Genomic DNA, 25,276 nt, shown 5'->3' with positions numbered 1-25,276 from the left:
TCTTTACATGGTTAGGGATAATAAAAGTCCATAACTTCTATCTTACTCGGTATAGCTACTTTTGCATTATTCTTGTGCATGCATTTCACCACACATCTTGCATAGCTTTTAAACTATTGCTTTTATTTTTTTTTAGTTGAGTTAAGTTTTGAATTGTTTACCTATTAGATCCCATGTTAAAACTATACATGCTTAAAATTGTGGGAAACTGACTCATGAGGGCAACCAACTATTGATTTTGTTCACATTTGGTCATTTTTTTACGTAATATATTATCCAACTTGTTGTTTGTGTACACCACATCCTTTTTGACTGGCTATCACTTATGATAGCCAGTCAAAAGGGTTGTGTTGAACACAAACAACAAGTTTGACGATATATTATGTACAAAAAATGACCAAATATAAACAAAATGAACAGTTAGTTACCCTTCTGAGTCATTTTTACTTTTGAAAAAGTGTTTGAATTCATTTATTTTGTATCAAAATGCATTAGGTTAGGGTTATTAAGTATTTATAAAGTTTGAAAATCCACCGACTATTTCCTACGATGAATTTGTATACCACGGTAACCATCACCGCATTTTATGTGCATGGCGGTATGGTTTTATTGTAGGAGTGCAGTGTCAGATAGCATGAAGCGTACCATGTGGTACTCTTGTATCATAAGGTCTTAAAATGTTAATGTGAATGAAAACAATCATTGTATTAACAAGTGCATGTTTAATCCATTAAACAAACATTTCTAACGTTCATGATTTATTTAATTATCCTAAAGTTGTGGTTTCTTTGGTTCATATGTTTCAAAGAAATTTTAAGGAATTAGAATATGGTCCCGTAAAATTTGTTTTTCATTTAGAAATCAAAAAAATGTAAACTTTTTTAAATTTCATTAAATTTTGCGTTTAATGATTGGTGATTCTTTTTCTAACGATAAACTTTTAAAATTTAATTGTTTGTGTTTTATTAAAATCACAAAAATATCATTCCATTTTCTTTTTATTTTAGTCATTATTTATCAAATAAACAGATTATCATCATCTTTCCAACACTCCATGCACCCACCTAACCCTACCCTCACCCCACGTACACCTCACTCACCCCATACTGATACCCACCCTCACACTACAAATATACTCGCATGCTTACACTCATGCCCACTACACCATAATTTACACCTACATTCGTACCCTCATACACCCATGCTCATGCACACCCCTCATACCTACACCTACACCTACACATATGCCCACCCCACCCTAACACCTCACACCCATCCCACCTCATACACATACCCTCACCCACGTTAGTTAATGAATATCTCCAAAAAAACGCATATATAGATCAATCATTGATTTTTATTATTCGTTATTTCATAATCATGGATGTCATTTACGTCACTCTTTATATGGATTGAAGTGTGACCCGCGAACTTGGTTTCAGTGCTTTGTATAGTTTATTACACATATTGGTTTTCATCATGGTCAATGATGTATTTATTTGCACTAACAGTTTTAAATTTATAAGTTTTTTTCAAATATAAACCGGCTGAACACAATATGCATTGTACCTAGTTGCAAAATACTCTACGGTAACGGGTATGATTTTAATTATAAACCATTGCTACTAATTAAAATAAAAAAATAACTATAAATTGGGGTGGGGTTATTGATTTTGCAAGATTAGCAACTTAAATTATCAACTAGAGTAATTAAAACTAGCAAAATTACTTAGACTAAATAAAAAAAAATAAAAAAAAATAAAAAAACAAAAACAAAAACAATTTTAAACCAAGATTAAAAAGCACTTTTGTTTAGCTTTGAATCACCTCTACTCTATGGTTAACTTCTTATGAAATGGATTATCTAGTTGGTTACTGAATTCGAATGTTACTATTTATCTTGTTCTGATTCCCTAATGTTTACCAATTTATGAACTACTATTACAATGATCATTTAACAAGTGGACACTATATTGATTTTTATATTTTTGGACCATGAATGACAAGATCTAGTGATTTCTTATCTATGATCAAGAAAATAAATTAAGCATATAACATGGATAATTAATGCTCTCTAACACAATCAAAGCTACTAATTATCACCACCTAAACCTAGGATTTGTTCGATGTCTAAATCTAACTATTTAATGATCATAAACAACTAAATATCAAATTCATGCAATTGGAATGGTCATCTAACAACACAAAACTTGCAGAAAAGTGACAAAAATCAGCACTTTAACATGTTAGGTTGTTGATCTATTAAACACAAGTAAAAACCCAACATGAATAAATCCATATAAATCGAAATCAACACATAATATTAAGGTTCATCCATGCTAAACGAAAGCAAAGGGGTATTAGCTCATAACTACAATAGAAAAACAGCTAAAATCAATAAGAACTTCACTAAACATGTCTAGGTAAGCAAAACCGAATGATTATCGTGTTCTTCGTGTCTAGATCTCTTCAATACTTGTTCTTCGGTCAATCTCTTCCTTCCTTAGGGTTTCTAAGAGGATTTTGGTCGTCAGTAATTGCATCACACGTTCGAATTCTGTCCTAATAATCGTTTATATAAGTTTCCTAAAAACGCGCCACCATATCGTGGTAAATGGCTCACTACGTCGTGGTGGACAATCCTTTACTTAGCCTCCACGCATTTCATGCAAGCACACTGCGAAGATTCTATGGTATAAAACGTCACCATGTCGTGACAAACATATGACCATGACATAGCAACCACTTTATGCATGAGTTCTTCCTTTTGACGAATGCTTTAAGTTTTCAAGTCTCCATCTTATCAAATTTGCTCATTTTCATTGAGAATATCTTTCTGGTACAAAATAGATTTTAAATGAAATAAATACAAGATATCTTTATAAATGAGTAAAATGTAGCTAATTGTACTTGAATATTGCCCAAAATATATGATTATATATAGCAATATCAAAATACCCCACACTTGTCTTTTACTTACTCCCAAGCAATTTTTTTTATTATTATCATACATTAAAACTTCATCCACCAATGTCACATAGAATAAACCAAATTAAATTCACCAATTACGTTCTACCGTAATGCATATGTTTGTGTATATATCCTACCAACTTCTCAAGCTCTAAATACTCACATTTCTCATAAACTGTCCTTACTTATTTTGAACAACATTCATTTTTGCATCCCTTTGAATACATCCTTGGAAAATTTTCTTAACCTTAAGTTATTTTTGTTAAATAATCCAAGCATACATATGATATTATAACCTAAAAATAAATTTTGTCTTATTCATTTTCTTCAAGATTTTTGTACTTTGATAGCTTTTATTTACTCAAACTTTTGATAATTTTTTTTTCTTTTCATATATATATATATATATATATATATATATATATATATATATATATATATATATATATATATATATATATAATAACTTTTTTTTCTTAACTCGCTTTTTTAACTCACCTAAATACCTAAAAGAAAAAACGTATACTTATGATTGGTAAACTTAACATCAACCTTTCTCGGTTATAAGCATTAGTCTAAAATACAATGAATACATGAATTTTCCTGGATATATTCAGTACATGATGCAAATTATTTTATGTCCCTCAAACTACAAAAGTTCGCGTTTTTGTCTCATGATTTCACTAGAACTGGAAAGTCACAAATATATTATAACATATTTGTGACATCCCCAATGTCACGGCCAGAAAAGACCGATTTGTTTATGCTTATTTAAAAATCAGAGTATCCTTTTTGAAGAATAATATTGCGGAACTTGTTCCCAGAAAACATGATAATGATACTATCAAAGCATTTCCGAAGAAATGTATTTTATTAAAACGTTGGGATGTTATCGTCAATACAAAAACATAAGCATAACAGACCTTACGTTAATTTACACTAATGATCTATATCTCATTTAATCACTAAGTGTAATGTATCTTCGCATCGATACATGTGATACAAATAGACTGAGAGGGTCAGGTTGGGAAACCTGGTGAGTAGATAAAGTTTTCAACCCACAATAATATAATTATTATGTTTAATCGTCAAAAAATTAACCCAATTAACCATCCTGATTATCTTCTTTATTCTTAAGGATCTACCGTAAGAATCGTTTATCCTTCATTTATTCATTTCTAAGGATTGTCCTAAGGAATAGGCATGAAGTACATCGGTACCATGGTTTATCTGATAGGCACTAAGTTCATAGTTGCTAGTGTTATCCATTAGGTACTAAGTCCATAACTACCATCGTTCATTTATAAGACACTAAGTCCATAGCTATCAGCGTTCATCTATAAGGCACTAAGTCCATAGGTGCCAATGTTTATCTATTAGGAACTAAGTCCATAGCTGTCAATGTTTATCTATTAGGCACTAAGTCCATAACTACTAGTGCTCTACGGGACTATCATCAATTAGTCTGGTAGTTTTCACCTATACTTTGCTAAGTGACTACATCGTTGGTAAAATAACAATTCCAAAGTCGTGGCATTCTATCTTTGCCTACTTCTTTTGTCATAGTATGACGTCCTATCTTTCATCATACTATACCATCTTTCATCTCTCATCATCTCTCATCGTCTTTCATCTACCCATCTTTACCAAATATATTTATAGGCATAAAAATACATATACAGCTTAAATCGAGTAAAATATGTATAAACCGTTCATATAGCATAAATATCAGGAACACAGATAATAAGCAAATATAGCATGTATTAATATTAAATATTTCATATCTATGTGTAAGATGAAAAGTAACTATGCACTCACTTGTTAAAGTGACGACTCGAAATTCAGGCAGCGCTTCGCTTTTAGCAACTGTATTTTCCTTCGACGAAACCTAGTATAATTATTACTAAGTCTTAGTATATTATTTATTGCGTAATTATTAGTCTAGATTCATCATTAACTCAAAGTCTACTTTAAGATCTATCAAGTAAGGAACAACCGGGTAAGACCATATCGGAGGTAGGGTCCGTTTGGTATACGAAGTATACTGTTTGGAAATCTCACGTTAAACACCTCACTAAATCACAGCGTAGACATCATCCCCATAAGTAGATTAATCAGTATAACGATTTGGAATCACTGATAAATCTTGTTTATAGGTTCATAATAAGGATAATGAACTTAAACATAAGTTATACTTAAAGTATGGTAAGCATAACTCACTTACAAGGGGGGTTTAGCGAGGAACCGGGCTCCATGCGAACAGAACTTCTGAGCCGAAACTCTTCTTCTCGTGGCTTTCTGACGCTCTGGGACTCGTTTCTAACACCTAGGAGGTGCTAGGGAAAAACCTAGAGGGTTTAGGGGTATTTGGGAGAGAAAGGTTAGAAAGGTGTGGAGAAATGAAGTGATATGCGCCTCTATTTATAGGCTGTTTGATGGACGAACGCTGAGTGTTCCCTTGTTGAACGTTGAGCGTTCCCTTGTTGAACGTTGGGTGTTCCCAGTCATGTGTCACCATCTGGTGGCAAGCTGTGGTGAGGAAGCAGTGGCTCAGATCGTGTCACGTGTCACTCGCAGATTACTCCAAAAATTAGTTATCTTCTCACATCTGTAACTTTCGCATACAAGCTCCGTTTTTGACGTTCTTTATATACACACGTAGGTAGAGACGTGATCTACAACTTTCATTTAGTCTACGTCGATGAATTTTGACTTTATTTTTAAAGTTATATTTTAATAGACTTAGACAGTTAGAGTCCGTTAAAAATTCATAACTTTGTCATCCGACGTCCGTTTTCGACTATCTTTATATCGTTGAGCTCCTATTAACGAGATTTTTTATTCTCATTTAGTTTTGTTGGCTAAAAATCGATCGATTTAAAATCCGATTTCTGGGCTGTATACTGCTATGCAAAATCTTAGAAAAATCATAATTTCCTCAAATAAAGTCAGATTTTGACGTTCTCTATATGTAGTTTTAATCTATATAAACCCATTTGAATGTATATTTCCCCGTAAACTAAATGTATTGTTGATCTTAAAAATGTGTTGTAGTCTTAGAAACCCTAAGACCGAAATGTATAAGTATTTCTATACTTAAAATAGTAATATGTAGTTTTAATCTATATAAAACCATTTGAATGTATGTTTCCCAATAAACTAAATATATCGTTGATTCCCCATGTGAGTTATTATAACCGTGCTAAAGACACAGATGACCTGTTACGACGTTCTTCAGGCGTCAGAATGTTAGACATTTGTCACCCCAGACCTGCCAGTCTAGCTGTTGAAAGCAGCTTAGGTGCGGGATTAGCAGTCCCCGTATATATCTATAGACAAGTATCATGCTCTCTTACGAGAGATTCTGGTTATAATACAAGACTTTTGTAGGTACGATGAAGACTTTGTCTCACAAAATTGATTCAACGCGTTTACGTATAGTGTAATGAAAACCCTTTTGTAAATGGAAATATTACATTTTCATAGTAATTACATAGAGTAAAATAGTTATACCTTTAAATAATTATTTGTTCGCCCCAAAATAATAAAATAGTGTTAATGACCCATAAACTTTACCCATTATAGTTTATCATAAATGTTTTGTTGTAATGAAAACTTTTGTATGTATGATTATCACTTTTCCATGATAATAAAATAGTATAAAATAATCATATAAATCTTTATATAATTATCTGTTTTGTTCAAAAATATTGCAATAGTGTTAATGTTCCATAAACTATACTTATTATAGTTTACCTATATATATTTATATATACATATGTAGAGGCTAACATGCTTAGATATTCATAAATAACAAGTATTTTACGTCTAACACCAAATAGTGAGTCATTAGTATAAAAATGTCTATTTTTCTAGTTTTTGACTTTTTACGTCACAAACGATAAATAGTAAAATATAACTATGTAAAACTTTATTTTTACCTTTTTGTGATATTTAAGTCAAGTTAACTTTATATATTTTAATTAACATATTTTTGGTCAAAACCCACAAAAATTGTACTATAACCTAGTTATGACCATTTTTGTTAGAAAACTCACTTTTGTATAAAATGATAGATTTTTAAGTTTCTTTTTGTAAAACTAAATATTTGGTATTTTTAACTAGATTCAAGACATATGTTCCAAATAACATATTGTGGTTTATATCCCACAAACATGGTGTAATAACTTGGTTATAACCATTTTTGCTAGAAAAGTCATATTATGTTCATAAAATCCTAGTTTTTTTTATAGTTTTGTGTTGTTTATGACTTTTCGTAAGAACATATAACAAGTTTATACTTGTTTTTTTTTATAGCTTTATATTTTCAACAAACATATATAAATGTTCAAATAACTAAGTAATAACATCTTTTCGTGCATATAATACTTGTACAACTTAAAGAGAAGCATATATAACAACTTGTGTTATTACACAAGTTTACTTGTATCCCCCCCCCCCAACTTGGAAAAAACTCGAGAATAAAGGGGTATGAACTCACTTTATGTGTGTTTTCTTGATGAATGAAAGGTTGTAGATGAAAAGTTTCAAGTCAATAACACTTGAAGAACACTTTGAAGATTTGAAGATCCTATGAATAGTAACACATGATAATGTGCATAAATGGATTGAAAAACTAGTTTATAAGTGTGTAGAATCACTAGATTAAGAAGGAAGTACTTACCAAAAACTCAAGAACCAACTTAGAAGAATTTTTCTAGAGAAAACGAGAGCTTTTCTTGGAGTATGAGATGAAAATGATGAAGATGATTGTGACATCCCCATTTTCACGGCCAGAAAAGACCGATTTTGTTTATGCTTTATAAAAATCAGAGTACTTCTTTTAATAAAAATGTTGCGGAATTTGTTCCCAGAAAAACATGATAAATACGTTATTAAAACATTTTCGAAGAAACGTATTTTATTCATTTTAAAATGTTTGGGATGTCATCGTTAATACAGAAACATAAGCATAAACAGAATTTACATTTATTTACACTAGTGATCTACATCTCTTTAAATCTCTCAGTGTAATGTGACTTCATATCAACACCTGTGATATAAATAAACTGAGTGGGTCAGGTTGGGAAACCTGGTGAGTACATAGGGTTTTCAACCCACAATAATATAATTATGTTTAAACAATCAAACAATCAACCCAATTACCCATCCCCATTATCTTCTTTATTCTTAAGGATCTACCCTAAGAATCAGCTATTTCTCATTCATTCATTCCTAAGGATCATCCTAAGGAAACAACATGAAGTCCATTGTTGCCAATGACACATTGGTCAAGCGCAACTGCTAATCTTGTCACTTAGGCGCAGCTGCCAAAATTGGGACATCTTCTATGAGGCGCTTCTGCCGGTATTGACCTTTAAACGCTACTGTCAGGGTCATAAGGCTCCCTTTTAGGCGCAGCTGCCGATACTGTCCTTAGAGCGCAGCTGCTAAAACGTTTACCGTAGATCTAAAACATCTACGGGTTGTGGCGCAGCTGTCAGTGCTCATCTATAGGGTACTAGGTCCACTGCTGCCAATGTATACCTATAGGGCACTAGGTTCATGCTACTAATGTTCCTATATTTCAGCTTTTATCCCTCATCATTCATCTACCCATGTTTTACCCAACATATTTTGTATATATAAAATACTTTATACAGTTTACATCATTTAAAACATGTATAAAATCTTTCACCAACATAGACAACAAGTATTCAGACAATATGCACACATAGCACGTGATTTATAATAAAATACTTCATATCTATGTGTAAGATGAAAGGGACCATGCACTCACCTGAAAGGTGGTGACTCAGTACTCGGACAACGTTTTGATACTCTCAAAACAATTTCCCTTCGATAAAACCTAATACCAATACCACTAGGGTTTAGTCTAACGATAACCACGACAAATTAATAGTCTAGCTATTATTATTATTATATAAGTGTTAAATAACACTCAATATAACTCATAATAATAGCTCAAATACTCATTATAAGTTCCTAATAACGTTACTATATTAAAACATAAGCTATACTAAAGATAGGTTAGGCGTAGCTCACTTACAACGGGTTTTCTCGAAAATCGGGCTTCGCTGGAGCAGCATTTCCAAGCCGAAATACCCTTTTTCTCGGAGCCTTCGGGCGCTCTGGGGCTTCCGCCTCGTGCTAAGGAGTTACCCTAGGCTTTGGGGGGTTAGGGAGGCTTAGAGAGAGAGTTTAGAGAGAGAAAGTAAGGTTTGAAGGTGTGAAGAATGAGGGAACCCGACACCTCTATTTATAGGTGTGATGACTGACATACTCGCCGAGTAGGAGGACCTACTCGCCGAGTTGGTGCATGTGGCAGCCTTCTGGTGGTGCCACGTCACCCCCTATTGCGTATCAGCCTTCAAACTTAGAAAAATCATAACTCTCGCATATGAGCTCCGTTTTTGACGTTATTTTTTTTCAATGTGTAGGTAAAATCAATATCTACAACTTTCATTTAGACCCCGTCGGCTAATTCTCGACCGATCTCAAATTTAACAGTAGGAGGCGTTTAGACTGCTAAATGACCGCGAAGAATTCGTAACTCCTTCATACGGAATCCGTTTTCGTCCATCTTTTTATCGTTGAGCTCCTATTAATGAGATCTTCAAATCTCATTTAGGTCGCGTAAGCCAAAAACCACTCGAACTAAAATTCGAGTTTCGGGTCATGCATTGCTAAGCCGAATCTTAGAAAAATCATAACTTCCTCATACGAAGTCAGATTTGGGCGTTCTTTTTATCGACACTCTTAGTTTAACATATTCTATGAATTTCGTTTATATTGCTAAGGCTGAATCTCGATCTATCGTAAATTCACTATTTACGCTTCCCGGTGTCGTGCCGGTTTTGCCGTAAAACTTCGACGGGCCATAACTTCTTCGTTATAACTCGGATTTCGGCGTTCTTTATATGTACGGAAACCTTGAGACCTATTCTAAAACTTGGTTAAGACTAATTATTATAAATAATATTTTGCCAAAAAGTCGTTTTCGACACTTATCGTCTCTAAATTGACTAGCCCTGATCTGCGGGCGTTACAATGATGGTGAGTAATAAGCCTTTCGGCCGTAAGTTAAAGGGAGAGGGGGGAGGGGTGGGGGTAGGTAGGGTGGGTTGGGGGATGGTATGGGGGGACATAGATGAGACTAAAGGTTAGCTACCTTAGGGTTAAGTAGTTGGGTAATTAAGGTGGAAGGACAATGTTATTAACTAGTGACTTTTATAAAAAAAAAAAGTCAAACCTATATAAATTCTTGGTGTTTTTATAAAAATGATGGTGTTTTATAAAATAAATATGGTATAAAGGATGTGTGACATCCCCAAAATCTCGGCCAGAAAAGACCGATTTTCATTTATGCTTTTAAATATTTTCAGAGTAAATCCTTTTGATTTGAAAGAGTTGCGGAATTTGTTCCCAAAAACAAAACATGATAAAACATTGTTTACCGAAGCATTTCATAAAAGAAATGTATTTTCATTATAATCAAAACTCGGGGTGTCATGTTCCGATACAGACCAATAAGCATAAACGAATACATTACAAATCATATAACAAATATAAACATATGCAGACTTGTAAACAAAACAACTTGATGGTTCATCCATCTCATGCCCTTCCGCCACTACTTGTAATACAATTTAAAACTGAGTGGGTCAGGCTTGGGAGCCTGGTGAGCATATAGGGTTTTCAACCCACAATAAATATCATATTTAATTTTCACCAACCAACAATAACCCAATTACCCATTCCCGTTATTCTCACTTTAATGTCCCTAAAACAACTAACATAAGGGACCTAGTCTAAGAATATTTCATCGGGGCGACAACACATGCTTCGGGGGTACCTCAGCAATATAAGTCAAATAAGGCAACCATGAGGGGGATGGAGTACAGCGAATGAACACCCAAGTTCATTAACACCTACAGGTGGCGAACCTGCTAATGTTTCCACAAGACTGTCTAGAATAGCCAGTGGTCGTCATCTAAACTCCGCTAGATGACTCAATCAAACAACAACGAGGCCTCTCATCTGTTTATTACACACCAACTGTCTACCCATGTTCTACCCAACATATTAGTAGATAAAAATATACATTTGTATACATAGTTTAAAGAAAACCTGTATAGCATGCTTTAATCAACACATATATCACATAACAGATGAGGCACACACACACATAACACATATCTCATAAAGAAATAAGCAGATCTATAAGATAGAAGAGAGTGAATACTCATTCACACATAACACAACCAAATATATACACATAGCACGTATTTTATATATAATACTTCGTATTATTGTATTTGGAAAGAAAATAACTACACACTCACTTGATCAGAAGATGATCGGACAGCACTACGGCTTATAAAAGTAGTATTCCTCAGCAGATCTGGAAGATCTCCTCGAAAATCGAACTTCTCGTGGGCAGAGCTTCGACTCGGGAACCGCACTTCTCGGGATCTTCGGGGTCTCGGGACTTGCCTCGGGGCTAGAGTATGATACCGGGGCTTCGGGGTGGAATCGGCACGCAAAAAGATGCAAAAGACTAGAGAGAAGAGAAGAAATGAACAAGAATTATGGCTGCCTTCGAATCCCCTTTTATAGAGGCTGGAGCCTCGGAGTACGCGGGGCGTACTGCGTTACGCGGGGCGTACTGCCCAAAACGTCATTGCTTACGTATCCGAAGTGCTCAAATGCGAGTGTCGACATCCCTCGGAGTACGCGGGGCGTACTCGAGTACGCGGGGCGTACCTCGGATCAGATCGGTGACCCCTTCGGATAATGCTTCCGAATTTTGATTTAAATTTAAATACAAAATGATTAATAAACTTCGGAAATTCATAACTTCTTCATACGAACTCCGTTTTCGACGTTCTTTATATCCACGGAAAGGTGAGACCATGCTCTACGACTTTCGTTTAGACTCCGTCGGCTAATTTTGACTTTATTTTTATTAATTATTTTTAATAGGCCGCGACAGAAACTTTCGTTATAAATTCATAACTTCTTCGTTTCACGTCCGTTCTCGCCTAACTTTTTATCGCTTCGATACCAACAATGAGATCTTCGATTCTCATTTAGATTGCTTCGGCTAACAACCGCTCGATCTCAAATCGAGTAAAACAGGCTGTATACTGCTAAGCCGGAACTTCGATAAATCATAACTTCCTTATACGAAGTCAGATTTGGGCGTTCTATATATATATTCGGAAACCTCGTTTCAATTACTACAACATTAATCAAATATATTAAGTTTATTTTACACTTAAATTTTGACGCTTATTTTTATTCTTAATTAATCAAACCACATAATTAAGCAATTAAGCACAAAACACAAAATACTCAAATAATACAATCTTATTACTTCAAAATGGGTTACAAAGGTCAACCTAGACTATTACATTGCTACAAATGGCAAGCCCGAAACACAGGCGTTACAGGATGTATAAAATATTTAATTTGAATTATAAAAATTCCAATTTTTATAACAAACACTTTTATCAAAATAATAATACGTTACATGAAAGTTAGGTTGAATTTCCAAGTTCGTTTAGTTAAAAATTTGGTGTTTAGCCCGGTATAGACTTTGTCGCATTTGGTGACGAATTCACCAAAAAATTGTGTACGTAGCCATTATTATGAATTTGCCATGTAGTATTAGGTTTATAACTCCCCTACATTGTGTTATGAATATTATTTATACCCAAATAATATATAATTGAATTATCAAGTTGTTACGTTACTAATTTATTTTCGATAATTGGCAACCAGAGATGTACTTTGTATTATAATTTGTCAATAGCACATTATAAACATTATAGAATATCCCATTCCTCCTAAAATTCCAATACAATTCGAGTTGACCTGGTTGACTTTTATTGACTTTGTTTGTCCAAAATTGACGGTTGTCACATCATCAAACCAACAATCATGTAAACATACAAGCAACCAGCATGACCCTATTAGTTCAACCCAACATCCATTCCAGTCATAGTAACTATGTAAAAAATAATACATTGAGAAAATTCACCTGAACTAAACATCAGAAGCTCAACATCACTCTTAGTAACAGAAACAACTAACATAAGCTACCTAATGCCAAACCGAGACCAAATCCATAATCAATTACTTAAATCCATCAAGGTTTTAACCAAAAGTCAAACTGGTCAAAAGTCAACAATCAACGGCTAAAGTCAAAAGTCAACAATCTGTTCAACAAGCGCTCACACCCACAATATGACAAAATAGTTGATTTGCTGAGAAAACCAGAAAAGTGATTCACACCCTTTTACTAGGTGCGCGGCGCCTAGTGCTTAATCCATTTGTTAAATTACTTAATCCATTAAGTCCTGGCTTCCGATTCTTAACTCTGGATCCAAATGATGTCTTATTGGATAAACTTTCCAACTTTATCTATTAGAACACCCCAAACCAACAAGATCTTAATCCCTAGTTTCGAAAAAAGTTCAAGATCTCATTTTTCTTCAAACGTGGAGTAAAAAGAGCTCTTACTAGCACTATCTACTCCACTAAACGAGCAAATTATAACCCAAACATCAATTAAAAGCTCAAGAGTTCTTCAAACTCTATGAAATAATACAAAGGAAGAAATACTCATTAAAATAGACCAAAACACCAAAAGAAATTGTTGTTGATGTTGTTGTTGTTGCTAGCTTGTTGTTCCTGATGCTTATCCAGTAATAATGAGTACGACACAGCCCGACATCTCCCGAAAGGAAATAGGATACCGATTGACCTTTACTTGTAGCTTGTGTTGCTCTCCTAAAACGAATTCTATGACCATGCTGCCTTCAAACATTCCATCTTTTGGCAACTAAGAGGTAGGACCCTATTCTAGCCTAAGTACTCATAAATCTAATAATGGAACACAGTTAAGCTTGGAACGTTGTGACTTACAAAGGTCCATGAAGTGAATGAAGGTTGAATACTTCAGATGCAAAGATCTCCTTTACTTCACTCTAAGGGACCAAAGATCACCAAATGAGCACCAAAATGGATTTTAGGGGAAAGGTTGAGCTCAAAACCCTTCAATGGAGGCTAGGGTTTCTAAAGGGTCGTTCAAGAGGAGATGATCAAAACCTAGGGGTAAATAACCTTTAAATACTCCTAAAACCCTAAATAAAACGTTCAGCCCATGGGCCTGCACGCCCCACGTCCATATACGACAAAATAGTCGGGGCTGAATAAACAGAGGCTCCCCGTGACCTCAGTTAAAAATCAATAACTTTTCAGTTTTTCAGCAATTACAATAAATAGTTTCCTGCTTCGTCCCTTCCTTATCGAAACTTGGACAGACGTGTTAAGCAATGAGGGTGCAAGAAACCAACTTTGATACCATATTAGATATATGTGGAGTGTAAGATCGTCTCTCCAAAAGAGCCCTTATAGAGAGAGGGAGATGAGAAAGAGAGATAGTCGGCATATATATATATATATATACACACACACACACACTTATAAGATTGTGTCGTACCGATAAGATATACATTAACAACAAAGTCGTCTTGGGTAAAGTCTGCGATCTGTATGTAACTTCGAGTCTTGCAATCATGATGCAAAGTCCGAAACCCGATCCAAAAGGGGGTAAATTCATCCAATACTTGGAATAACCTTGATAGGAGTATGTAGAAATTTACATTCATGTTTACAATGAGCATTTTTGGAATGTATCATTTAGTTTACTTCTGTATCATTTAGTTTACATTCTTGTTTACAATGAACATTTTTGGAATGTATCACTTAGTTTACTTTTGTATATGTAGGTACTTGTAAGACCAACTATAAATAGCATGCATTCCTCTCATTTGTAGCCCCTTACAAGTATTTCACAAACATTTTTTTACCCTGTAGCTTACTTCACCTTTCTGCTCTAAGAAGATGTTTGACTTAAACTTATTTAAAAAGTTTTTTTTGGTTTATTACCGGTTGTTCAACACCGGTATAAACTAAAAGCAATGTTTTGGATAACAAGTTTCTTTTTTTAAAATAACTTATACTTATCCGATCGGATACCTTTAATAAATCATTTTTGATAAATTGGTTATCCTATAATTATCAAAAGCTCCTTATTTCACTTCATTAAGAATTTACCAATATAACCTTAACCTAATAAAAAATTTACGTTGCGACACAAAACAAAACACCGACGCCTCCATTGTAATCATGTTCGTCGGCTCCTCAAGCAATTTGAAAACTAACAAATTGTTGGCATATAGGGGGGGTCAATGGTAGCCCATTGCCATCTAATAGTAGAAATAGAAATAAACTTTAATTAAGCTATCGATATTTTCGGGTTGGCTGCCCCCCATTGCCATTTGATCAGGTGATTCCGACAAACAACACGAAAAGTACTTAATTTCTCCATTGATTGATCAACTGAAGCGATGTCGTTCTCGTTCTTCAAGGCCTTAAGGCCTAAAACCCCACAAGAACTCGCCAAAGCAATCAAAGACAGCCTCATGGCTCTCGACACCAAAACTGTTGTTGAGGTTAAAGCACTCGAAAAGGTTTGTAATAATTCTCAAAAAAATTTCGATTTCGAGATACTTTGAGGCTGAATCAGTGGTCAATTTTTGGAGTTTCGTTGGTAATATGGCCTTTTCATAAATGCAATTAGAAAAACAATCCGCGATCTTGGCTGAAATTAGAAAAAGTTTAGGTATTTTTTCCCCAAGTCACTTACTTTCCGTTGTTACTAGTTTTAACAATTAGGAAAAAGGGTCATGTGAAGTTTTGGAGGAATCTCTTTTAAGAAAAAAAAAAGCTTCCAAGATGCATTCACATCTATTTATAAACACACATACGCTATCCGTTTTCTGGAAAAGACCTACATTATGTTCTTAAAACTCTTGATTATCAATCGATTTATCCTTCAACAAGCAAGTGTCACACATTGTTAATGGAAATGATTAGATTCAAGTAGGTTAGATAGTATAGCTTATAATCGAATATATAACTTGCTCAAGACTTAACTTCAAAAACATTTTTTTTAATACAGGCATTAGAAGAAGTTGAGAAGAATTTTGGTGCAATGAAACTTCTGCTTTTAGGAGATGGGGAGGTTGAACCAAATGTGGATCAAGTGTCACAATTAGCTGTAGAAATTTGTAAAGAGGATGTAATTGCTCTTTTCTTTCACAAATTATCTATACTTGGGTGGGAGGTGAGTAGTTATAACTTATATTATTATATATGATACTGTTGTCTCATCTTTATTTGCTATTAATTATACTAGTTAACATATAATGACATTGTGAAATTGACATAGGCAAGAAAAGATTTAGTCCAATGTTGGTCCATACTATTGAAGCAAAAAGTTGGATCAACTCATTGTTGTGTGCAATTCTTGGAGAATCATTCAGATTTGTTGGATTTTCTTGTTGCGGGGTACGAAAAATTGATATTTAAATCGATTCATTGATTTATTTTCTCATGAATGTGGGGATATAATGGTCCTTAACTTATATGAATATTAATCAGTTATGATAACAAGGAGATTGCTCTAAATTGTGGAAACATGTTGAGGGAATGCATCAAGTTCCCGAATCTTGCAAAGTATGACATTTATGTTGCTTATCTCTTTACACATGGTTTATTATTTTCTTGCCTTTTCTCTTTATACATGTTTTAATGATATTCTTTCAGGTATATATTAGAGTCTCCAAGCTTTGAACTATTCTTTAAGTATGTGGAGCTTGCTAACTTTGATGTTGCTTCTGATGCATTTTCGACTTTCAAGGTCAGATCTTTAAGTCATAATGTTGAAAAGGCAAGTATTACATTACATTATATTATGGTGTCTCTAACACATTATCATGAATATGTTAAGCAGGATCTTCTTACCAAACATCCAATTGCAGTATCTGAATTCTTAACTTCTCATTATAATGAGGTATGCTTCTCACTTTTAAAATCACAAATAAAATTATCAGATTCTTTTTAGAAGTAATGGTTTGAAATTAAACTTCTTTAGATCATTATATGATTAACACCAGCTTTGAGCTTTTCAATACAAAAGAGATAAAAAAGGAAAACCATTTGGTTTAAAGATCCTGATGAGCTCATTCAGTTAAAATAAGTAATTAGTTATATTCTTTCATATCATTTCAGTTCTTTGAGCAGTATGAAACACTCTTAACCTCTAATAATTATGTTACAAGAAGACAATCTTTAAAGGTAAGTTCTTCAACAATTTGTTAAAATTTTGTTTTTGTTTGGTTAAATAAACGGATTTTTTTGTGGATAATAGCTTTTGTCAGAGTTCCTTTTAGAGCCTCCAAGCTCCCATATAATGAAAAAATATATTGCAGAAGTTCAACACTTCAAAGTCATGATGACATTGTTAAAGGTAACATGGTTTACAAGTTGACATATTTCAAAAAGAAAAAAATAATATTCTTTAATATGATTATGTTTATTATCATTGATAAGTTATGGTCTCTGACAGGATACAAGCAAAAACATCCAGATCTCTGCATTCCACATTTTTAAGGCACACAAAATTCTTCATGTTTATTTCTTATATTGCATTTCATTGCTTAAATTCCACTTAGAAAAAGTGTTTTTTTTTTTTTTTAAGAGTTCATATTTTGTTGGCTTATAATGTTTTTCTTGCAGATCTTTGTGGCTAACCCTAACAAACCTCGAGAAATAAAAGTCATATTAGCAAAGAACCATGAAAAATTGCTGGAATTGCTAAACAATTTATCTGCTGGAAAAGGTTAATAATGGGTTAAGCACTTAATAATGACATCTATACCCTTGTCTTTTTCTTTTTTTCTCTCAACTCATCTCATGTTAAAGTTGATGAATATTGTTAAAATTAACGAATACTGTAAGATTTGTGTGTTTTTAGAATATAAGGGCAAAATGGTCATTTAGTCAGTCTAGAACAAATTCAAACCGTTTTGTATTTTCTTAGTTTTTTGTGGGTGTGATTTTATAGGTGGTGATGATGATCAATTTGAAGAGGAAAAGGAACTTATCATCAAAGAAATAGAAAGAGTATCTCAACTCCCAGATCTTGATTCTTAGGTAATAAATAATTTCCCTTTATTATGTTTTATAAAGAAAGATTATTATGTTTTACAATTAATTATTTTTGACATTTCTGCAACTTGTGTTTTTAGATACAGAAGACTATCTTTGGTTGAAATAAACAGCTGCTGGTTTCTAACCTGATTCTAAATGTGTTATTATGTGTACCAAAATATCATTATTTTCATTTCACCTTTGGCACGAGTTAAGTTTTTTGCAACAGGATGCTACTTTTTAATTTTTATGTAAGCTCAAATATATGTAACTATTATGCATCCTATTCGGTTTATATGTGTAAAAGTCATTTGGTTGTTTTTGTGATAAAGTAGATCAAAAAGTAACTATAATCTTACATTTGCATAGTTACATACTTAAACAGAATTATCCCCTAGATGGTTATCCTAAATTCCTAATGGAGAAGATGTGAAAATCATAAATACTTGAGCGTGATGGTTTTTAAAAGGAAAAGAAAGATTAAAGAATAATAACGAAAGCAAAAACATTCTTTGATATGAACCAAAATTGTGTACATGACAATGTGTAATAAATTTTCATGAGGTTGAGGGTTCAAGTCCTATTTTCAATGAAAAGTATAGATTTAAGAGTGATTATTTAGCCATTCAAAAAATACAAAACTAACTGAAAAATATTAACAATCTTTAACCATGAGTATATGAAAGTAAAGCATTGATGAAAAATATAAACAAAAATTAACCATGAGTATGAAAGTAAAGCTTTGATGTGATAATTTCAATCCATCTATAAAAAAATGAGTCATTTTTTTATAGCAATGTAAACGAGTCAAATGTTTCAAAACGGTGAGGTGTCTAAAACTATAATTTTACAATTTTATTTCAAGGCATTTTTTAAGACATGTTTTTTCTTTTTCGTTTTTTTGGATCGGATATGAAACTATTGGATTTATGTTAACTTTTTATAATTAGTTGTTGATATAACAATTCTAAAAAATTAAAATATTTTATATAAAACTAGAATTATAAGATTTCGTTTCTCTTTATATATGTATTTAAGTAGTTAAATATATTTGAATCATAACAGAAAACATGTTTATGTGTATAACACACCTTAAAAAACGCCATTTAAAACCTTGTTATTTATGACTTATGGTGTATAATTTGTTTATCAACCATTTAAATATTGTTTGACATGTCTAATTTTATTTTTCATATGACAAAATAACAATAAAAGTCTAGTAGTAATTCATATGTAACAAATACAAACATTAGGGGCATAAAGTGAAAATGAAGTGATAGTTAATGGACCATTAATATCATTCTAATTTCGTTTCTAACAGGCCGTTTGGCAAGTGGCAATAAAACCCTCCTGCTTCCTTCCTTCCACTACTTCAAGTTCAGGCAGGTGGTTCTGTAATCTCTCTCTCTCATACAGTCTGCACCTACGCACAGTGATATACTCGATACAATAAGAATACTAACTCTCTCTTGCTCTACAGATTATCGATCATTTGAAACAAACACTCCAAATTTCTCCCACATTGTAATCAGGGGTTTGATTTTTGATTTGAAAACAGGTAACTTGACACATCCGTCTTTTTTTCTTTTCATCGTTCCTGCTATTTTTAGTGTAGATGGAATAAATCTCTGTTTTTACTTGGTTTTATTAGCAGCGAGACATGCAAATAGTTTTGATTTTTCTATCTTGGTCGTATTATTATATTTAGGGTTTAGTCGCAGTGCTCACAGATTCTCCAATGTAAAGAGCAAAATTCCTGTAATTTCGACTGCTAAAATAAAAATAGCATGTTCGATGTCTCTGATAAGGTTATGCCATTATTTATCAACTATTTTGCTCTGTGTAATCTAGTGTTTTTCAAAGTGTTGTAGGACAGTGTTGCATTATACTATAACATTCTTGATGGTTGTAATAGGCTTATTAGACTTTGTGGATGAAAGAGAAAACTAATTGTTTTTATGTAGGTGAACTGTTAAGAAGATGGCGTATGCAGCATTGATGCCAACAAAGCTAGGGTTAGAAGGTTCACATGATCAGATTCACAGGCTTCGAACCACTACCACTTGCATGAATGTGGACAATCTGAGTAAAGGTCATCTTCTGCTTTCATTTCAGATTATACAGTAATTCACTACTTTTCTTTCTGTATGTTCATTTAATTTGAATATATTTTATAGCTATTCTTTCTTATACTTCCAATATAACAAGTTTCTCTTCATTGTGTGTGCATATATCATTAGTTAACCATTGAATTTTTTGTTTTCTTAATTTCATATGTTCAATTACATTCAGCAGTTTTTGTTCGTGGAGCCCATGCTGACAAGCTGAAAGTCAAAGGACCGGTCAAAATGCCACCCAAAGTTCTGCACATCAAATCTGCATTGTCTTGTGTTGAAGGTACACTCATTCTGTGCTAATTTTTTGGCAAATACAAAATTAAGGAAAAAAAGTTACACTGATTATCATTTTTTTTATTAGAGAAGACAGGGTTCAAGGACTTTTTGCACATCAACGATTTTGACAAGGAAACAATATTAACAATCTTGGATAGAGCCAAAGAAGTGAAAGCATTGCTAAAATCAGGCGAAAGGACGTATCTACCCTTCAAAGGGAAAACAATGGCAATGATCTTTGCAAAGCCCTCGATGAGAACCCGTGTCTCCTTTGAAACAGGCTTCTTTCTACTTGGTGGACATGCAATATATTTAGGCCCAAAAGACATTGAAATGGGAAAACGTGAAGAAACCCGTGATGTGGCCCGTGTTTTATCTCGCTACAATGACATCATCATGGCCCGACTCTTTGCTCATCAGGATCTTTTGGACTTGGCAAATTACGCAAGTGTCCCTGTGATCAATGGGCTGACAGATTATAATCATCCATGTCAAATCATGGCTGATGCTCTTACAATGATTGAACATATTGGTCAGATTGAAGGGACTAAGGTTGTGTATGTTGGAGATGGGAATAATATTGTGCATTCTTGGCTTTTGTTGGCTGCTGTTGTGCCTTTTCATTTTGTGTGTGCGTGTCCAAAAGGCTTTGAGCCCGATAAAGAGACAGTTGAAAAAGCCCAACGGGCTGGAGTTGGGAAAATTGAGATTACAAATGACCCGAAAGAAGCTGTTAAAGGGGCTGATGTTGTGTATTCAGATGTTTGGGCCAGTATGGGCCAAAAGGAAGAAGCTGCATATCGTCGACAGGTTTTTCAAGGATTTCAGGTAAGTTTTCTTTTTTCCTTTTTTTTTTGTTATGTGAAAGTTGATAAAAGTAGGTTAATGGGTTTTTCTATGTGTAAAAATTGATAAGAATTTGTTCTTATACAAGAGGGTCAAATGGGTCTTTTTATTAATGTAAAGGTTGATAAACAAAATGTTGAATAGGTTGTTTTTATGTGAAAAGTGTTAAAAGTTTGTTCTTTTCAAGAGGGTCAAATGGGTTTTTTTTTGGTAGAAGTTGATAAAAAAATTGGTTAAATGGTTTCTTTTTTTTAATGTAAAAGTTGATTCTTTTCATGAGGGTCAAATGGGTTATTCTTTTATGAAAAATTTGATAAAAAAAGGTTTACTTGGGTTCTTTCTTTATAATGTAAAAGTTGATAAATGTTTGTTCTTTTCAAGAGGGTCAAATGGTTTATTATTACTGTGAAAATAAATTAAAAAAAAAGTTAAATGGGTTCTTTTTAATGTAAAAGTTGAATAAAGTTTGTTCTTTTCAAGAGGGTCAAATACTCAAATGGATTATTTTTTATGTAGAAACTGATAAAAAATGGTTTTTTAATTTTTTTTAATGTAAAAGTTGATTCTTTTCATGAGGGTCAAATGGGTTATCTTTTATGTAAAAATTGATTAAAAAAAAAGTTGATTGGGTTCTTTTTAATGTGAAAATTAATTAAAAAAAAGTAAATGGGTTCTTTTTAATGTAAATATTGGTAAAAGTTTGTTCTTTTCAAGAGGGTCAAATAGGTTCTTTTTTTAAATGTAAAAAACTGATAAAAGAAAAAGGTTTAAATGGGTTCTTTATGTGAAAATTGCTAAAAATGTGCTTTACAAGATGGTCAAATGGGTTCCTTTTTATATAAAAATTGATATAGAAAAAGGTTAAATAGGTTCCTATTTTTTATGTAAAAATTGTGTTCTTTTCAAGAGGGTCAAATGGATTTTTTTTTTCTAATCTAACTATCGATAAAAAAAGGTTAAACAGTTTATTTTAATGTAAAAATTTATAAATTTTTGTGACAGGTGGACGAAGAACTTATGAAGATAGCTGGACCTCAGGCTTACTTCATGCATTGTTTACCAGCAGAAAGAGGTGTGGAGGTTACTAATGGAGTTATTGAAGCTCCAAACTCCATTGTCTTTCCCCAAGCTGAGAATCGAATGCATGCACAAAATGCAATTATGCTACATTCACTTGGCCTTTAAACATGAAATTATGTGCTTCTTATAGAGCTTTTCAATCTGTTTTATGTTTGTTATGTTTGTTGATCACAGTTGACTTTTGAGATGTTGGGTCAAAAAACTTAACTAATGATTCCCAAGAGCATGTTGTATGGAGAACAATTTTTGTGTGTTGCTTAGTTACATATCATTTTTCTCATTATGTCTTTGAACATATTACAAGAAAAAGATACCTTTTTACATATTACAAGAAAAAAAAAACACAAAAGTAACAAAAAAACAACAGACCAAATTTCCTTTACTTGTTTGTCATCATTGTTTGTTAACAACTCGACAATTCGTTCTAACTTCTCCTTGATCATCCGTAAGGACTTCAATAGCCCCCATTCGTACCATTGACCGAGCAAATCGAGCAAAGAACACTGAAGGATTTTGCAAAACTTGTGTTATTTGAGCCGATTGTGGGTTTGTGAGTAATGCTGCATCGGACACGAATAGACCTTTATGTTGGTTTAAAGCTTGATAGTAATCCGAATCAAAGGAGAGTGAGCTATTAGGATCCATTTCAAGAGTTGTGGTTGGAATTTGAGGGTTTGGGCATATTTTTCGTAGTTCATTTGCATAGGTCACATTAAGAGAAGGATCAGCGTCTCCTATCCCTGTAAAATTGTAGAGCCTTCTGGCAACGAGTACGCAACGCGAGGTACCAATTGTATGTGCCCCTAGTTAGATACATAAAAAGTTAAGTCACACGACAAAAAAAAAGCTTAAGAAAAGACCTATATACACCATACATACATGCATACATATAGTCTCAATATCCATAAGTGCGTTTTAAAATAAATTGGGTTCTTTGTAGACACCAGCCCATGTCATCTCCTGACATGTCAATGTACATATGATTCACATTAACTCTTTTGTAGAGTGTATATAAGTATATGGCGAGTTAATATGAGAATCAATTTTTTTTTAAACGGGAAATCATTTCTAACCACACATTTTAGAAAGAAAAGGTTCAATTTTTTTTTTCAAATGAAATAATATATGGAATTGATGTTCGTAATTTTTGAAACAAAAAAAATTAAGCTGAATATTCTAATTAAAATATTATCCATAATGAATACTATGTGTAATATTCACAATTTTTAGAATGGGAGACTCATTTCTAATTTCTAGTCACACATTTCGGAAACAAAAAAGTTCAATTTCTTTAAATAAAAAAAATATAAAACCGGCCTTCGTCATTTTAAACATAAAAAAATTAAAAAAAATCAAGTTGGATATTCTAATTAGAATATTATTCATAATGAATAGTACTATATACGTGTAATATTTTTGTAAGAATATTCTTAAAATTTGAAACTTATACACATAGTAAAATAGAGTTCTCGCGTGAACAATTTCCCTACAAGTATATATATGTATAATAAAGGAACTAAGGAAGGAAGGTTATATACCTGAAAGTGCTACAAGATCATGGATGTCAAGACCTTTGTTTCCAAATTGGGTTACGAGAGTTGTAAAATTGGCACCTGCAGATGGTAAACTGACACCAACTTCCGATGCTAACGACACCGGTCCGTCTTTTCTTCCGGTGAAAACCGGCCACATTTCCTTTTGAAACTGTAATTGACTAATTTCAGATACCGATGAAAAACTAAACTATTGATTCCATAATAAAATAAATAATATATATGTTTTGAAATATTATTATAACATACTAAACAATTATCTTTATAAAGGTTTGAGTAATAGTCATCTATATCTTTGATCCAACATCTAATTTGACACATAGTTCAATATGAAAACGATATAACTTACTTGGAAGGAAACTGCGTCTCTAGCTGCCAACGCAAGGATATCGGCACAAGAAACAATTCCGGGACAGTCAGATTCCAAAGCCGTCTTTATTTCATCAATCACATCGTACCCGGTAACAGATCTGTTAGGTCCTGCTGTTTTTTCTGTTGTACTATTTTGTACAGGATCCAATAGAATCGAACCGTCACATCCCTGCATTACTTTTAATTAGTAATGTATAAAATAAAGTTAAACTATAATTTGTATGTATATGTATACTATAAAAATTGTAATAGTTCATTATATTATCTTTGCTTATTCCATTATCCTGTCCATTTCATTTTTTGGTCATTGTCATGGGTTCAAAACTTTAAAAACAATAGATTGGGTGAAAACGTTTATAATTCGTCTATTGATGAATTATAGTAATATGAAAAAATGTTGGTGAAGAGATAAAAATGAAGATGAATTATTTACCCTAACAAAGCAATCATGATAATGAAGCCTTAGAAGCTTGGCAGCCATGGCAGGATTTGCAGCAACTTTGCTCCATACAATGTCTCTTACTGTAGTCTCGACTGAAACTGAAGAACATCGTTTCTCATAATACTTCATCTTCAACTCCCCACCCATGCACCCAACTATCAAAATGGAAACAAACAAGAATCCAAAAATGCTTCTCCTCATCATGTTTTCTTTTTTGGGTTCTTTCACTTTATGGCTATGAGACCTATCATACAGATCCTTTTATATAGGTGTTCCATGTCAAAATATGGTATTTGATCTAGCTGGTATTGATTAAAATATTTATGAGTTGAAGATTCTATATTAATCGTGGGTATGTGTGCTTAATTTCTTACGTTCTTGGCATGATTAATTGTAAATTTGAGATTTGTAATAGGTAAAAATTTTGGGTTTGATACAAATTTACGTTGATTTTTTCATTTCTTTTGGAGACAAGATAATCTGATTTTAAATTAAAAAAACATGTATTGAGTTGCTGTAAAAAAACTGATAAT

At 33.0% G+C, this 25,276-nt stretch overlaps 3 protein-coding genes across 6 annotated transcripts; 2 read left to right on the top strand and 1 right to left on the bottom strand.

Moving 5' to 3' along the window:
* Positions 1-15,202: 15,202 nt before the first annotated feature.
* Positions 15,203-18,388, top strand: LOC145058946 (Mo25 family protein). The gene is made up of 12 exons (XM_079006824.1): positions 15,203-15,533; positions 16,025-16,189; positions 16,295-16,413; positions 16,507-16,581; positions 16,672-16,765; positions 16,859-16,918; positions 17,137-17,202; positions 17,276-17,374; positions 17,474-17,518; positions 17,644-17,746; positions 17,972-18,060; positions 18,156-18,388. The coding sequence occupies exons 1-11, from the start codon at positions 15,411-15,413 to the stop codon at positions 18,058-18,060; spliced, it is 1,038 nt and encodes a 345-aa protein (XP_078862950.1). The 5' UTR covers positions 15,203-15,410; the 3' UTR covers positions 18,156-18,388.
* Positions 18,389-19,403: 1,015 nt separating this feature from the next.
* OTC (ornithine carbamoyltransferase) lies at positions 19,404-22,659 on the top strand. Of its 4 annotated transcripts, none has more exons than XM_079006423.1 (6): positions 19,404-19,443; positions 19,538-19,615; positions 20,022-20,149; positions 20,350-20,454; positions 20,536-21,278; positions 22,299-22,659. In XM_079006423.1, the coding sequence occupies exons 3-6, from the start codon at positions 20,038-20,040 to the stop codon at positions 22,479-22,481; spliced, it is 1,143 nt and encodes a 380-aa protein (XP_078862549.1). In that variant the 5' UTR covers positions 19,404-19,443; positions 19,538-19,615; positions 20,022-20,037; the 3' UTR covers positions 22,482-22,659. The 4 variants fall into 4 exon arrangements, with proteins under 4 accessions (XP_078862549.1, XP_078862550.1, XP_078862551.1 ...); XM_079006424.1 differs by having other exon boundaries at positions 19,406-19,439; XM_079006425.1 differs by lacking the exon at positions 19,404-19,443 and having other exon boundaries at positions 19,458-19,615; positions 20,353-20,454.
* LOC145058529 (peroxidase 24-like) lies at positions 22,588-24,983 on the bottom strand. The gene is made up of 4 exons (XM_079006427.1): positions 24,735-24,983; positions 24,279-24,470; positions 23,915-24,080; positions 22,588-23,179 (listed from the first exon to the last, which is right to left on the bottom strand). Exons 1-4 carry the CDS (start codon positions 24,945-24,947, stop codon positions 22,770-22,772), a joined length of 981 nt encoding a protein of 326 aa, XP_078862553.1. The 5' UTR covers positions 24,948-24,983; the 3' UTR covers positions 22,588-22,769.
* Positions 24,984-25,276: the final 293 nt, after the last annotated feature.

Source organism: Lactuca serriola, chromosome 6 (assembly GCF_051521515.1).
Source record: "Lactuca serriola cultivar US96UC23 chromosome 6, Lser_US96UC23_V15, whole genome shotgun sequence".
In the NCBI taxonomy this organism is placed as follows: domain Eukaryota; kingdom Viridiplantae; phylum Streptophyta; class Magnoliopsida; order Asterales; family Asteraceae; genus Lactuca; species Lactuca serriola.
Note: the sequence above shows the minus strand (reverse complement) of the source record. Positions and strands in the feature narration are given on the sequence as shown.